The sequence below is a fragment of the Harpia harpyja genome, chromosome 14, assembly GCF_026419915.1.
Source record: "Harpia harpyja isolate bHarHar1 chromosome 14, bHarHar1 primary haplotype, whole genome shotgun sequence".
Classification (NCBI taxonomy): Eukaryota; Metazoa; Chordata; class Aves; order Accipitriformes; family Accipitridae; genus Harpia; species Harpia harpyja.
In genome coordinates this window covers 23,311,490-23,324,067 of record NC_068953.1, presented here as the reverse complement: position 1 = coordinate 23,324,067, position 12,578 = coordinate 23,311,490, and the positions used below count along the sequence as shown (strand labels likewise).

Here is a 12,578-nt window from a genome sequence, read left to right as displayed (position 1 = left end):
AATTAAAGTTTTTTTCAAGCAATGGCATTTCTCAAAGTACAAGTGAGTCTGGAAGATTCTTGGAAAATTTCCAGATATACTTGCTATTTAATAAAACCACAGATTTTGAATATTATAGCAAATGTGAGTATGTGCATGTGGAAACAACTAGCCATAATGAAGATGCTGCTACCCTTGCCTTCTCTGTGATGTTCCTGCTTGGGCTAGGCACAATAAAGCCACAAGAGTCCCTATGTCTACTCTCAGTCTGCCCTGGCACTTGCCTAGGTTAATGCTGTGTTCAGTCTGGGCTTCTCTCCGTATTCCAGTGCTAACAATCCCATTTGCTACACATTAGTCTGACATCGACTTGTACAGGCTGAAGAAAAGGATCACTATAAGATACATTCTGGTTTAGAAAAACACCAGTCCTTTCTCTTGCCAAGACAAGTGTCCTTATGTGTCAATCTACCCCACTTTCAAAAGTGCTTTCTCAGCAATGAAAATGTCTTTAATCAATCAACACATAATGATGATGATTGAGATATGGGTAGTGGAGACAAACTGCTAATAACTATTATTATTCACAGCTTATTTTCTTAAGAGATAGAACCTGAAAGTGAAAATGATGAACCTATTTTACCCATCCAGTCTAAGTGAAAAATCAAACAACAAACAAAACGGCATCTATAATGAATAGCAAACTCTGTTTCGAAATTCTAATGATTCAAAGTATTATTACTAGTAATGTAAAGCAGAACAACTGTTTAACTGCATTGCTGAGACCCATCCATCTAGATTTAAACAGCAATCTCCTAAAAGCAAAGCCCTCAGTTCTCTGAAAAGGCTGCCAAGTTTTTAAAAGGTATGACAGGGGTATGTCATCTTCCATCCGGAAGGTAACAAAGCTTTTTATTATCTTTAGTCTTCACGCCATGCAAGACACCCAGCAGCAGCAAGCCAATGCCATCATGTTAAAGAAAGACATGTTTGGGACTTTATTCAGCCCTTGTTACTTCAGTTCAGTAACTCAGGAGCACTTGCAAACTAAGTGCTGGTCAGTCAAGCTAAAAGGCATTTTATTAGCTCAGTGAATGAGCCCAATGCTGCGTTTGTGCTCCAGGAAAACGTGACAGCAGTTAAATTTAAAAATATGAGCTCACTGTCCTCCCAGAGGCTCCTCAGCTGAGATGTAGGCTAATGTAGATCAGGGACATTGCAAAGTGAGAGATGAAGGAGAGCTCTTACACCTACTGGTGCCCTTCTCTGTGCAGCAAGACTGTGGTTCTTCTGCACTGGAGCAAACTTTGACACTTGCTGTGCCCACAGATGTCTGAGGGGCAGCATTGACCCAGCCCATCCTCACCCAGGAGGCAAGGAGCACAGTGTCCCCTGATGTGCCATCCTCTGCAAGCTGTTTAGCTTCACTCCACTGAGATCCCCTGTGGACTTCAAACCAAACTCCATGGACTGTCTCTCCTGAGACACGCTCACACGAGAACAGGCTGAACATGCGATGGCATATGACTCTTGTGAAAAGAGGGGACCTTTGGCAGGAGCCTTTTATTCCTCTGCTGCTGGCACAGCAATGGGAAGGGACCTCTGATCTCTCCATAGACCCACACGTGTCTCACTGAGATCTGAGCAAATGCAGTCTTGATGTTACAGTGGTCTGATCTCTGAGAGAAAGGTGAATTCTTCAGCAGATATCCAGTAGGAGATCTGGTCTATGTCGGAGTCTACCTCCAATGCCTGCATCCATTGCCAGCATGGAGAGCCCACCAAAAAGTAGTTGTTGTGTCCTATTTTATTTAAGCATGTTCTCAAGGAGACCTGTTGGTGTAACAGTGCTCTACAGGTTTTGTTAGGACATAGCAGAGGAACTCAGCTAGGAAGATTTCCAACTGTCTGATCAGCCAGCCACTCAGACAACCACCTTTTAGACAAAACCCTCCAGAGTTTGCAGTCAGTGAGATACAGCCGCTGCTGCGGGAGCTTTTGAAACAAACCGCTAATAAGCATGGTTTTCATCTCAGAGAGCAAGTCATTTTAATGCATGTCTGCTTCCAGCTGTCCCCTTGAAATCCCTGTGCATTATGGGGAGATCAAATGACCTTGGCCCTATTGGAAGAGAGATTGTCAAAGAAAAACAGAGCCAGGCACACATTCTCTTTCTCATTTGTCATCTCCAGCTCTCTCGCCCACTTGCAGAAAGAACTTTAGCATGGGGCAAGAGGCCACTCAAATGCAGGAGATTTTTCCCAAAGAGGAGGCCAGAAAAAACAGGGCAGTAGTGCTGCTTTGCCCTAGCCTCTCCAGAAACTGTCTCCATGTGGATGGTGCTGTTTTATTCCTGGAAAAATGGAGGGTTGAAAGAGGCAGTTCAGTTTGTTCCTCTGACTTCATCAGATCAGCATTTTAATCATAGGGAAAGGTCAGGTGGACCATTCTCCCTCCTCCCCTCCTTTGCTGCGCAGACAGGTGGGCATTCACCATGCCAAGCAAACTGCTTATGGCAGGATCTCTTTCTCTCCCTGTCGTGCTCCTGCTTGCCAGGTTAATCCTTAATAAAATGGAAGGCCAACCTTATCTTCACTGTAAATCTGCTGCTTTGGCCTTTCAGCAGGAATCCCATAAAAAAACAGAGGATGGCAGAGGATGACAGGCATTGCACTGATTTCACCGAGGCTGCATGAGTGTCAACTGCTCATGGAGTAAGTTGTTCCACCCTTTGATTTGGGAAACAATGTGAACTACAAGTCCTTTGCCCTAACTTGACAGATGAGTTTTATCTCCATTTACTGACCAAATGGAGAAATCTGGAGGCACAGACATTAGTGAGTTTGATGGAGTTTGTAACAGTCCTGAAATAAAGCCCAGGACTCTTGCTTTAGCCATCAATACACCATCATTCTCTCTTTTGAAAGGAAGGAAATAGGTAGCAGAGAGTGCAGTGGAGCAGATGGGCCCAGGGGAGAAGAATCTGTCTCTGTTTACTACAGGGATCAAATTCCCATTGGGCCCAGTGGGAAGCCTCTGCCTGTAAATTACACCAAAAATTAATGTGCATAAAAGGCTTCACAGAAGTTGATTGCAGTAAAACACAATGCTGTGGTGCTTCCATGGCTCTAGTGTCAAAAAAATGTATGTTTTGGTTTCAAAGCATCCCTTGTTGAAAGGGGGAAAAAAGCCAAGATTTCTTTGGTAGTTATTTCTCCCACAGGACTTCTGTGTCAGAATTACTCAATTTTCTAATAAGAATCATCATGAAAGTTTTGCTGTTTTCATTAATTCCACCTCAACCTACGGCACCTTTTGAAAGTGAGGCTGTGTTCTTCCAGAAGAGCAGACCATGAGGAGAAAAAACCCCAACCTTGTTCTTTAAACCCCCTAAGGGAAGGAGGTTTAGCTTTGCTCATGGAATTTCTTGTCAAGCAGATGTTATTCTATCAATCAATAGCTGGTCTAAAACATTCGTTCTCTTTTTTGTAGCTTAGTAGTGCCTGTGGGCAGAAGAATGTCTACTATGTTATCTTTGTCCTTTCTGGAAGACATCTTATGAAATCAATGACAAATTCTTGATTTCAGAAACCCTGATTTCTTTATAGTTTGGTAGGTCTCCACTCAGTAAGGCCATAACAGCGCAACAGATCAGAAGGAAATACTAAGTCATGGATATGAATGTGGTCTGTCTCCATTGACCTGTGGAGGGGAATGACCACGTTTCCCTTATTTTAAGGGGCATTCTTCATCACATTAGACTTTCCTTCCCAAAGTTGTACTAAGATAAATTGTTTTCCCTGTATGAAAAGGCAAAAGATTATTCAGTTCTTGGAGATTTGAATCTTCACCCAAAGAATGCACCTAGACTACATTTGGGTCAACTTCTCATAAAGATGAAACAATCAGAAAAAAAGCAGATATTTTGGTTTTTAGATTATAACAGAAAATGTCTACAAATATTTGAGGGTGGTTTGGACTCATGTGCTTGCTTCAAAGTCATCTTTAATTAAACTGTCTTTTCTGAAATTAAACTCTCTTCTTAAACAGCAGCACAGTAGTGCTTTCTGTTCCACACATAGCTTCCAGGATTGCAGGCACTGATGACCCACCAGTATGTCAACTGAGCTGGACAATTTAGTTGTACAAGAACATACCATGTGGCTTCCCCCTAACACTCATTCCTCACCTTCTGAAGCAAACTTGGTTTTGTCAATGGGGAGAAGGGAGACTGTTTGGTGAGATTGCTTTGTACTATTCCTGGTCTCCCTAGAGAAGGTTATAGCTCTCTCTCAAGGAGCACGTCTCACCAATTTCCAGGCACATTCTGGTCTTACAGTCCCCTGGGGACTGAAATCAGCCTGCTTTGCCCAAGAATCACAGCCCCTCATCCTTTCCTGCAGAGATGAGCAGCAAGCCCGGCACGCAGGATGGCCCTGGCTGATGGATCAGCACTTCTATCTTATGGCCCATCCGGCCCTGTAGGCAAACAGGTGCAAATAGACTATCTGTGAGACAAGTGCTTATTAAAAGAACAGGGAAAGGCAAGAGGGAATTATTTTCTATCCTGGTCTGGTGAGAAGAACATAGTCACGAGGCTGGAGTTTGGCAGAGCCCAATGACATATGTGGGCACATGGTATGCCTATGGATTTAGGATTTTCAAAGACATGTGAAAGCCTGAGGTTCTCAGGTGTGCATACATCAACCCTAACACACACAGAAAAGGGCCGCCTCTCCCCAGGAGCATGGTTCATTCCATGAGGAGCTATTAGCAAACACTCCCTTACTTCTGCACTTCCCACCGACTCCTCCTGGAGCCCTGCAGAAGGAGGGGCTTTCACCTGCACTTCCAGAGGCATAAATCACCCCCAAATTTTATCGCAAGAGTAATGATGATATGTGTCGTGTTACCTATCCTGGCACAAACAGGAATAATCACACAGAGGCAGTGTCCCTGTGATAGCAACAACTCCAGGAGCAATTTTCAACACTACTATCCCAGACCAAGTGACACAAAATCCCTCCCCATATCTTAAATTCCCAGTACATATATGAAATGTTTTTCTTCCTCTTAACACACATCAGTAAACTCTCTGCTGGTGTCAGTAGACACTGCTATAGTTAACCATCATCAGCTCACATGTTTTTCAATACAAGCAACTTTTTTGCACTTTTTGCTAAATGTAATGTAATAAACTTTAATTCAAAGATGTCCATGAACTTATTTTCTACCACAGACATATTTTTCCCATTATAGATAAAGCCAAGAGGACTGGACCAATGCATCAGACAGAAAAATGTGTTGGAAAGATCTCTGAGCCATCACAACAAAATGCAGCATAATACACTGAAAATGAGATTATGCTATACAAAGAAACACAGGCAAGATCTATTCAAGCAAACACCTCTCTGTATGAAAACATCTCTTCATATATTTTACAGAGGGAAATCATTGAAGCCTGAGAAAAGGAGAAGGTGTAAATTTTCCATTGATATAAAAATATTGATGTAATATATAAATATATCTGTAGGCATAGAAAACGCCTATGGAAGCTAGATAACCACCAATAATTATTCTTGACTTACAAATAGATAAGCAGATGCATTTGAATATATTTTTGTAGTGTATGTAAAAGATAAGTATTCTAAACAAATGCGTATACCTCCTTACATAACATAGTTTAAAGTTTGTTTGTGTCTGTAATGCAGCAGTTGTACAAAAATACATAATATAAAGCTGCTTGACATGGCATAACATGCCATTACATTACATGCAAATAGTCTAATTTAAATAGCCTGGCCATGAGTACAAAGTCAGGCCCTCAACAGCTAAGAAGCACCAGTTTTAAAGCATACATGATGTTTCATTTGCCCCCCTAGAGTAACTTCATTTTTTAATTTCATGACAACTTGTTTTATTTCACAAAACCTCTTTTTCAGGATGAACAGTGCCTGCTGCCTGGAAAATTACCCCATATAGCTTTTTGTCCTCATCATTTAGCATGTGGTTCTGTGCTTTATTTATTGTGCAGAATCCAAGCCCTGCACTGAAAACGAATTATTAATTTACTCCTCATTTTTTTTTACTCTGTTGTCACCAGAACTTCAGGTATTTTTTCCCAATGTTCATTGCCTGATTTCTCAAGCACTGATGTGAGGCATGGTGGGATTATTAGCCATTTTACACATGATTAACTCAGATGCAGAGGGTTATAATCCATTTCTCCAGATCTGCATTCAACTGATTTAGCAACACAGCTATCCTGTCACATTTGCATTTCTGCAGGAAGGAAGAAAGGGGTCTCCAGGAACATTCATGACACAATCTCATTTCTCCTCAAAGCACAAGCCATCCTAGGCAAGCATGAAGGACAGCAGAAGACAGACCGAAGCCCACTTTCCTTGTTGACATGAAAAGTTCTGCTGAGACTCGGATTGCACCACACTCTTTTGCTCAGCCCAGCCGTAGTTGCTGCTGCTCCAATCAATCTCTAGGTACATTTTGCACCCTGAGGTCCTGAATTGTCATTAATGCAGTTGCAGGAAATTCTGGATAGCCCAACTGGAGGCATTTTCAGAGGAGCTGGCAGCATGCTCAGAGAAACAGCTGCGGCCAGCCTGGGGACAGAGGGTGAAATTCTGGTCCCAGCTTAGTTGGTAGAAGAGTTTCAGCAGAGTCCAAGACATGCCTCAGCTTCCTCTGAGGGGTTTTAGTGTTCTGCACTGATTCACGAGAGTGTCAAACCTCAATATTTCTTCTGTGGCCTGGCAGGAGTTTAGGGTTAATGCATGGATGCTAGCCTCCTTTCTTCTTTCTTGCTTAGCAGTGCCCCGTGGTGGTGAGCCAGGGGTTGTAGGGAAGGGTTCTGGGTTACCTTTAGGTTCTCCTTGGACAGGGAGGAGATGACAGGTAAGGTGGGAAGAACAAGCAGTGACTCTGAAAGGTGGGGTGGGTGGAAGCCTGCACTACCTCTAAGATTGTTTGCAGAGAATGATCCCTTTCCTCCCACAGTTAAAGCAGAAAACAAGTTCCTGCAGGCTAAGTGGCATTGGCAACAGACATGCGGAAGAGCTGCTGGAGCACCCAGTGTTTCCCTGTGAAGGGTTTCCTCTTGAACCCTATAGCTGAGTGTCTCACTGCCCTAACTGCACTACTTTTGCTGCTCCAAAGCTAGAATATTTTTTGTAAGGAATAGGAGGACACTAAGTCCACCACTGTTCACTTTAGGTACAACAGTCTCAGTAAAACTCAGTTAATGAACCACATAAAAATGGCCATCTGGTTTTGAGCTGATTTTTGTTCCCTCTAAGGCTATTCCACTAAGCCCTGCCTGCCAAACTGCGTCCCAAAAACACAGATCCAAACTTCGAGCTCCTCCATCCCCAGCCTAAACCAGTGAGCATTCTGTTCGTTGAGCAGTTCCTGGGATTTTTGCATCTATTTTGCTCAAAGCCAGGAATCTCAGCAGCTCTGCTGACAGCGTAAGTGCAAGGTTGCAGAGGAGACAAAAGCATTTTGCAAAATACGTTTATATTCATTGTCACTGGAGCAGCATAGATATCTTCCCACTTGTCTTTAGGATAACAATAGAACTGCCTTGTCAGCCAGCCAGCAAAACAGCTCAAAAGAGGCAGCACAAAGGAGCGGAGAGGTTTGAGTTAGCAAACAGGGGATCCTGTATCTGTTCCCTGCTGGGCACCACAGCCATTCAGAGAGGAATCCCTTTACACAAACAACATCCTCGATTGATACATAAGATTTTCACCTCTTTCCTTTTGAAACATAGCATTTGGGAACCTGTGCAGTCCAACATAGTAGGACACAGTTTGAGCCAAAGATCTGCCAACAGCCCTAGGGGTTGCCAGCTTTGCAGAATATGTGAACGGGGACTGTGGCTTCGGGAAGCATGTGAAAACATGCTGAGAGCCAACAGGAAATCTGGGACTCCTCAAGCGACGCGATGTATGCTGCCATGGAATAAGGAGATGTTCTCGGGGTAACCAAGGCAGGCTCACATCTGAGCCTGGCAAGCGAGGAAGAGAGCAGCGAAAAAGCACGGGAAGAATCAAAATGCTTCTTAGTTAGCTAACTGGTTAGCAGATGGAGTGAGATGAGGGCCAGGACAACCAGGAGTAGGAACCAGGATGCTCTACAGTCTCAAGGGATTCAGCAGTCTGGGACACAATGAAAGATGCTGGCCTCAGTTTTCTATTGTTCTTAGCAACTAACGGCTGTTTTTATTTAATGCCCAGATACCTCCTCCTGGCATTAAAAGAAACAAGAGATCTAATTCCAAATCTCCCTGGGATTTTGCATTAGGGTGACTGCCTGTAAAATGGCATGTCAGACCTTTTTCCCTGTCATAAACTGTACATGGGGAGGATGTTTATTTCTGCCATGCTGTGGCCAGGGAGCTGGGTGAGGAGTAGTAACCAGCCCAGCCTTAGTCTAGGTACTGCACTGTCTGTGTTTGAAAGACAGAGCAGAGCTGGATGTGAGGTGAGGAGGTCGATGTCATGCAGTAAGAGATGGGAACAGAACGGGGTAACACTAACCAAGCCAGAGGGATGGGAGTGATAATTGGAGTACTTTGGAGGGGGAGAGTCAAGAAGAGAGAGCAAAGAAGAAGGTAACAGGGTTAGAAGCAAAATGAGAAACTACAGTAAAGTCCTAAGAGCTCGGCTTTGCCATACTGACACAAAACCTGTGAGACAGGGAGAGCTTTTTCTTAAATCTGAAATTCACATTTTAAAGCTGTACCTTATAAGCAATGAAGCACTTTTTACCTAGAAATCTGAAATGTCACGTCTTCCCTGCAGTGACATTTTGGTGACAAAATGCAGCTGGGCTTTGAAAGCAGTTTTTTCTTTTTGCTTTTCACCTTGTCACTTTTCAGAACATCTGTAACACATTACACTTTCAGAGGTTTGAGCTGTCTTTGGAGGATCATGCTCCTTTGTCGCACTGGGAACAGTTCTAAGAACTCAGAAACCAAATGCCTTTCTTTCCTTGACTAGAGCAGTTCAGTTACAAAGTGCGTGGTGTTCTGGTTTTGTTCTGCTTAATACCATCCTTACCAAAGCCAGGCTGTAAGACTAAGAGTAAAAGAGTCTATGCCAGGAGAAGATGGGGTAGATCACTCCCTTGGCTGAAGGTGATAGACCCTATCTCAGGTGGGGACATTCCTTCAACTGAGAATAATAATCTATGCCAATGCTTGGAAGGGAGGTAGAAATTTAGCCCTGTGTGAGTGACTGAAGGAGAAAGGATGTTTTTATTCTGAGGTTCATAAACAATGGCTTGGTGGTTGAATGTTCCCTCATTCTTCAGCTGAAAGCTTTCTGCATACAAAGCAATATTATGTGCTAACAGAAATAGAAAATAGACAGTAATAGGCTGCAGAATAGCCTGCTGTATGCAGCAGACATGTTCTTCATGCCCAATAAAAGAATATGAACCAGTAGTAACAATCCAGCAGGACACAAAAACAAAGCAACCATGTTTTGGACAGCTGTTGCAGAAAATAACAAAGTGTGGAGAGATGTTATCAGCAAATGCAAACATCAACAAAAGTTATTATTTCCCAGGCCAGTGCTTTCCAACTGTGTCAAGTAAAGGTCTTTTTTATCACCTGATTTTTGTAGCAGAGATAGGTGATGGTGTTACAGTTATTCTGGTAATGTTTTGGCTGGAGGTAGGGGAAGGAGGTGAATCAGAAAATACCAGCATTGTAATTGTCATCAACCACTTACTTTCTGTCCTCTAACACTCAAACCTCTGCATCTAATTGAAGATATAACAGCAAAACCTTTTGATCTTCTCTAAATGAATACAGAATTTTTGGAAACAAGGGTCTTGTACCAAGGTTAGATTTTGTAATACTGGGGATGAATGCTGTGCTACCTTGCAATTTTACCAATACCACCACCTATTTCACCTGCAGTGTTCCTAACTATTCCTACTCTAGCTCCCCATGTAGATTTGTCAATGAATTGCACATGTGATTTTAAACTACAGCTTCCAATTTAATCCTGGGCCTTGCCCAGTTCTGTTCCCAGATTATGCAGAGACCACCAGGACTGCTAATGTTAGAGAGCATAAGAAAAAAACAGGAGATGTACACTCAGCTCTCAATTATCCAAAGTAATAGGGAGAGGACTATAATTTGGACACAGCAAAAACATGATCTAGTACAAAATATGCATTAAAAAAACTATAAGAACTTAGAGCAAGCAAGTTACACTGCCAAAAAATAAAAGGACAGTAGGACAATTTTCTTCAGTGTGCCAGTTTACCTGCAGAACTCACTGCCACAGGGTACCATAGAAAGCAAACTAGGGTTTTTCAATGACATGAGAAATAAAAGCTGTTGACAGTTACATAAGCTTGGATAAAAATGTCAAGGCTGATCAGCCCCCACAACTACAGTTTTGAAGCCAACTGTGTATCATGGGGTTTTATAACCTCCTCTACAGACTTGCAGCTGGTCACAGAAACCTTCTGAGACACAGGGCTGGGAGACATGAATCCCTGGGCTGATCCAGGAGGGTTTTACACACCCTATCCCTCATTTTCTGCTTCTGCAATGTGTGAGGTTTTGACAACACATGTAGCTGTCAGAGGATGCTGCTGCCTCAGATGTGAAACTCCCATCCCTGTGGAGCTCTGACCCACATCAGCACAACTGCACACAGGAGTACCTGGGAAGTACAGACAACTGGCATTTCACCGTAACTATCTAAAAGCTGCTTTTTATGCAGGCAGCTTGTCTTGGCAAAGCAATTCCTGTCCATCCCTCATGACAAAACAATGGCTCATGAAAGCACGGGTTCCCTCCCAAAACACACACCCTGTTTCATAGGGTGGCTCATGCCTCATCTTAATGACATCTTCTCCTGCAAGACCGGGAGGAGCACATCCATGCTGAGGGAAAACAGAACCGAGGGGATCGCCTACAGGCAGAGGAAGAGATACGTCTCCTTCATCCTGTGGCTGAGCTTGTCCAGCAAGTACAGTCCTGGACAGGGACACTTCCCTTCCCTCCGCTCTTTGGGAGCATTTACTGAGCACACCCAATGCCAGCGCCTCACCGGTCTTAGCCTCAAGAGTTTTTGTCACTTCCTCGTGAGTGCTTAAGGGTCCTGGTGAAGACAATTTGACAGGGAGGAACTTGCTGCTTCCAGGCAGATCTGTTTACTCATCGCCCTCAGCCCTCGGAGTAGCGGCGTGCGCTGCCGGGGCTTGCCTAGCTCGCAGACTGACAGCTCTGTCAGGTCCCATTCATTGCAAAGCAGCCGATTCCTCACACCTCCCTCGCTCCCCCGCTGAACGCAGCGAGATCTCGGGAGCCGAGACTCTGCCCTCAGACGGGGCTCAGTGATTGATGCATAGCAGTAATTGCCAGCGTTCATCTCCAACTAGTGAAACTTCATTTCATAAAGGCGTTTTAGGGTGAGAGGTGCAGGTCAGGACTCCTGCATGCTGATGCTTTTAGAAACAAGCCAGCAGGGAGCTCGTACGAACAACCTCAGCCCAACAAGTTGCTGCTGGTGAATTAAAGAGGAAAACAAGCCCAAGCGCCTCTCTCATTAGTTCAAGTTGTTCTTACCTGGAGGGTGGAGAGAAGGACTTGCAAGCCACTGGCTTCTTGCTCTGCCATGCTGCTCCCCACTCACACTCCCTTTTTCCAGCAGCAGACACAATGCAGCTAGAAAACAAGGCTGCCAACTTGCCTTGCTGCTGCCCCTGTGCTGTTTAAGAAATGAAGAAGCTAAACACAGATCCCCAGACACATGCACACTGCTACCACCAATAATCACAGCAATGCAACTCTAGACCTCAGCAGGAGAGATAAATGTACCCCCTCCCTCCGAGCTCTCCCACTGTGACGAGAAGATTAATTCCTATATAAAGAATCCTGGGGATTAAGTAAAGTGCTCGGAAAAGGTCTGGGTGCTTGGTGTGTGGCAGGGGGAGTGTGGGGAGGGTGGCAATAGCAACAAGAAAGCAGAAGAACTACAAACCTCAAAGAAAGCCAGGGAGAAGGGAGGGAGCATGCTGGCTGCCTGACAGGCATTCCCAGCTGACCTGCTGATCCGTTCCAGACCCTGCGTGGACTCGTCTCCGTTTGACTCCATTCCAGTGAAATCAGAGACACAGAGAAGGCAGAGCAAGCAAGAGAGATGCCCTCGGTCTTAACGAGTGCTGACAACCAACGGAAGATACACCCGGCATGAGGGACAGGTGGAGTGGGTTCACGGAGGCTCGCAGAAGGTTTTCGGCTTCCAACCACAACGGTTCTGCCGAGTCGCAGCCCCTACAGCCACCAGCAGCACCCCGCAGGGCAGGGAGTGCCCCCAGAGGGGCATCTTGCAGCTGCACAGCAAAGGCCAGGGAGGAAAGCCACCTCTGCAGGGTGCAGTCTGGGGGAGAGTTTGCTCCAAGGGCCACTACAGTGATTTGCATTTACTTATCTCTCTATATAAGTATAGTAACTCAGAGCCAAGTTCACCCCTCGGTGCACAAGACACACTGTAGTACAGTTGTATTGGTAGCTTGAATTCTTAGGAGGGCACAGAGTCCACCTTTAGTTTCAG

At 44.4% G+C, this 12,578-nt stretch overlaps 1 protein-coding gene across 1 annotated transcript in view; it reads right to left on the bottom strand.

The window, feature by feature from the left end:
• AGBL1 (AGBL carboxypeptidase 1) overlaps positions 1 to 11,840 on the bottom strand; it is a 298,158-nt gene extending 286,318 nt beyond the window's left edge. Inside the window, exon 1 of the mRNA XM_052808912.1 lies at positions 11,591 to 11,840. Coding sequence (XP_052664872.1) covers positions 11,591 to 11,641 — 51 coding nt within the window. The 5' untranslated portion in view covers positions 11,642 to 11,840. The remainder of the gene's footprint in view (positions 1 to 11,590) is intronic.
• Between the last annotated feature and the right edge of the window lie 738 nt (positions 11,841 to 12,578).